Genomic DNA, 4,182 nt, shown 5'->3' with positions numbered 1-4,182 from the left:
CCCTGCCATCACAGTTTTTAAGGCTAGTCACCGGAACGAAATTCACTGAACCATCGTTGACACTCACGAACGTTCAAAACATTTCCATAAACTTCTTTGATATTCTTTGTGGCTACAGATGCGTTGTTTCCCTTTTTTGTATTCAAACGGCATTACATGTCGAATGCGTGTCTCGTCTTATGCCATCACTGTAAGGGATTAGAGTATACTAAACTTTACACATTATATAGGCTACATTAACGTGACGTTTAGGTGGTTCGTCTGACCATTATACGTTATGTACGATTTTGGGGGGGTGGTTAATGAAAGTGTTCCAAAACGCGACATTAATTTCTTGACGACCTAATATATTAGTTGGTATTCACTTGTACTGGAAGTAGCAGAAGGAACGCTTTGGCGTAGTAAGAAACTGAGCTCGTGGACTAACTGAGTTTCTAGGCAGTGTTATTATTTAATACAATTTCTGTATAATTGGTGGCTCAAAGTCAGAATACCAGTCGGAATATCCTTGAATACCAACAAATACGAATATCATTCGAACTTTACAACATACATTTTATCTTGTTTTGTTTTTATCCAATTATCGCGTATCTTAACTTTTTCATTTCATTGGAGTAGTACAACGCTAGAACCCGGGTTTCGATACCCGTGGTGGGCAGAGCACGGATAGCCGATTGTGTAGCTTTGTGCTTAACTACAAACAAACAAACATTAGAGTAAAGTTGTTCTTGCGTTATTTCTGTATTATTATTCTTGACATAAACATAGGTGGCGATTTTTATGACTTCAGTTTTGTTCTTACCCCAAATATACGAACTGTTAAAAAATAGTTCTATAGAGGAAAGTAATACCGGAAAATGTTCTTAGACGTAGCTACAAAAAAAATGTTACCTGTCGAAACGACTTATAAAAACATATAAAATGATCTCTTATCAAATATTTTCTAGGACTATTTCAAGCGTGTTTTCTACTTTCAGTTTTAACTTTGTAATTAATAAAATCTATCTGTTTAATAAATTGATTTTATTGGTTACATTCTCAGGTGGTTAGGGCACTCGATTCGCAATCTGCGGGTTCGAATCCCCGTCACACCAAACATGTTAGTCCTGTCAGCCGTGGGGGCGTTATAATGTAACGGTCAATCCCACTATTCGTTGGTAAAAGAGTAGCCCAAGAGTTGGCGATGGGTGGTGATGACTAGTTGCCTTCCCTCTAGTCTTACACTGCTAAATTAGGGACGGCTGGCGCAGATAGCCCTCGTGTAGCTTTGCGCGAAATTCAAAAACAAAACAAACATTCTCAGGGTCAAAGATACACGCTCAGGTACACAATTCGTTTTTTTTTTGGCGAATGTTAGTGTGATTGAAATGTAGTTGATCTTCGATTCAAGCGTGAGTTAATGTTTTGTTTAAACCAGCGTTTCTGTTTTCGAATTAAACCCCCAATTTTTCGTTATAATTCGAAATGCTATTGTTTGTTTTCAGTCTTGTTCATTCATTATGATGGCCAGGCATGCTCTCCCTTTCAGCCGTGGTGGCGTTATAATGTGAGGTCAATCCTACTATTCGTTGGTAAAAAAGTAGCCCAAGAGTTGGCGGTGGGTGCTAAATTAGGGACGACTAGCACAGACAGCTCTCGTGTAGCTTTGCGCGAAATTCATAACAAACAAACATTCATTATGAAAAGCGTAGATTTACACAAACTAGCCTCGTTTTTTTTAAACAATAAATGTTTGTATAATAAAAAAAAACTCAGTTTGATTGTTTTTCAGTACTTTCAAAGTGTTTACAAATTTGGATCCAGCAGGCGTGAAAAAAGATAAATATATAAGGATTCCAGCAGAAACGATACTCAACTTGCCTGAGTTCAAGGTACACACACTTCTCATTTTTTTTAAGTCTGTGATAATTAATCAATGTTTATAACGTATACGTGCTTGTAAATTTTAACATTACTACATCATTCCCATTACGCAAAAATAAATTTTAAAGATTAATCACGAAAAAACGTAAGAATCTTGTTGACTGTCATTATAGTAGCTTCAAAACTGAAAACATATTTTATTATTTACTACCCAGTACTCTGTTTTCCTTTTTTATTCAAGCATTTTCATAAACAGTTGGTAAAAAAAACTTATTATATTGTACTCAGTGAAACAAGGTCTGTGTTAAAAAAATAGTTATTGTCATGGGGAATTGTTATTCTATGATATTTTCTGTTGTTAATAAACATTATTTTTTCAACGCAGGATAACAGTTATCACATTATTATCTTAATTAATAAATCACCGGTGTCCCCAATGACTCAGCAGTAAGTTTGCAGGCTTACGACGCTAAATATCGGTCCGAATATTCGTGATGGGTAGCCCATGACGTAGTTTTGTGCTTAACAACATTCATTTCAATCCAATAAACCACCGGCAGCTGGTCAACTCACTGGGTCTTCTGCATTCTCTGACTGCAGTATACCAAAACATGATGGACACAGTTGGAGTCTTCAGCAACGTAATTATAATCATTGTTTGCTGCGAGAAAATTGAAGTGAAGAGACAGACAGGGAAAGGAATGTTCGCCTCAAACTCTGATTTGGGACCCCACTTATTGATTTGGTCTCCTTTCCCCAACTTTGTTTTATTCATTTCTCTATTTAGAACTCGGTGATATTGTATTTTACAGAATAACCCATTCGCGGATCGTTTGTGCAAAGTATTTTCCTCGCAAGATGATGATAAGTTATCGTTTGAAGATTTTTTGGACATGATATCTGTCCTGAGTGATGACGCTCATCCTCGAAAGAAGGCGGAGTATGCTTTCCGCGTTTATGGTAAATATCGCCATCCTTACATTGAATACAAGCCATGAAATAAGTTTTGAAAACATAGATATTTGAACTAAGAGGCAGAGCTTTTTTTTTTGATTGTTATTACAATTGTTTTAGGACTGCAATAAAGATTTAATTGTACATATTTCACGAACATACCACATTATTAATAAGAATACTTTCTTCAGTACGAGTATATAAAGCTCAGTATTGTTCACTGCTAAATTAAGCAGATTACGATCAATTAGCTATTTACTCTTCGTGAAATCATTTTAGATTTTGATGAAGACGGCTATTTGTCTCGGGAGGACATCGAAACTTTAGTAAACAAACTGACAAACACCAAGATGAACGAGAGAGAGATCAACAGTTTGATAGACAGTATTTTGGAGGTTGCAGACCTAGATAAAGACGGAATGTTGTCTTTCCAGGAATTCGAGCACGTCGTGACCAAGTCCATGGATTTTAAAAAGTAAGAACAGTAATAAACAGATTAAAAACAACTGTTGTATTGAACAAGACAGAGAAGCCTCTGAAGTGTATTATAAAGATCGATTCTACGAAAATAGAAGTAGGCCCTGCTTGGCCAGGGGGTTAGGGCGCATGAAGCGCAATCTGTAAATTTCGGGTTCGAATCCCGTCCCACCAGACATGCTCACCATCGTAAGACAGTTGATCGCTCTTAAAATAATGATTTTAATTGTGTACTAAATAACGTTGATCATTTAAGTAATTGAATATATTTCGGCCCCCCAATGGCACAGCGGACTTACAACGCTTGAAACCTGGTATCGATACCCGTGGTGATCAGAGCACAGAGCCCATTGTGTAGTTTTGTGCTTAATTTCAAACAAAAATTATTATTGTCATATTCCTCTTTGCCCCCCCCCCCAGTGGCACAGCGGTGTGTCTGCGGACTCACAACGATAGAATCCGGGTTTCGATACTCTCTGTAGGCAGAGCACAGATAGCCCATTGTGTAGCTTTGTGCTTAGTTACAAACAAACGAAGATAGAAAAAAAATCTAATATATTTGAAGTAATATTCGGTATTGACGCCAATGATTCGAGGATATTAATTTTGCTAATAAATTATATATTTTATGGAATTAAGGAAATTTATGGGGAAAAAACAGCAAAACTACCTGAACAGTATTACCTTATTAGCGTTATATTGGAACAATAAAATTGTAAATATATATTGAATAACTAATATTTTATAGTCTGTTTTGACTTTGGTTTGGTCACATTTGTCCATAAATTTTATCTGAGTCTCTGTTAATCAAAGGTTTTAGTACACATTACGTTGTTAAAACCTTAAATATAATACAGAAAAGATTTTAATATATATATATATATATAT

At 36.0% G+C, this 4,182-nt stretch overlaps 1 protein-coding gene across 4 annotated transcripts in view; it reads left to right on the top strand.

Moving 5' to 3' along the window:
• The window catches only part of LOC106474776 (calcium and integrin-binding protein 1-like), a 22,856-nt gene that overhangs the window by 17,127 nt on the left and 1,547 nt on the right, over nucleotides 1–4,182 (top strand). For all 4 annotated transcript variants that reach the window (XM_022403082.1, XM_022403081.1, XM_022403079.1 and 1 more), the window contains 3 exons: nucleotides 1,772–1,871; nucleotides 2,676–2,823; nucleotides 3,097–3,292. In XM_022403082.1, the coding sequence (XP_022258790.1) occupies nucleotides 1,772–1,871; nucleotides 2,676–2,823; nucleotides 3,097–3,292 (444 nt within the window). The remainder of the gene's footprint in view (nucleotides 1–1,771; nucleotides 1,872–2,675; nucleotides 2,824–3,096; nucleotides 3,293–4,182) is intronic.

The sequence above is a fragment of the Limulus polyphemus genome, unplaced genomic scaffold (assembly GCF_000517525.1).
Source record: "Limulus polyphemus unplaced genomic scaffold, Limulus_polyphemus-2.1.2 Scaffold7676, whole genome shotgun sequence".
Taxonomy (NCBI): domain Eukaryota; kingdom Metazoa; phylum Arthropoda; class Merostomata; order Xiphosura; family Limulidae; genus Limulus; species Limulus polyphemus.
This window is presented reverse-complemented; position numbering and strand designations above follow the sequence as displayed.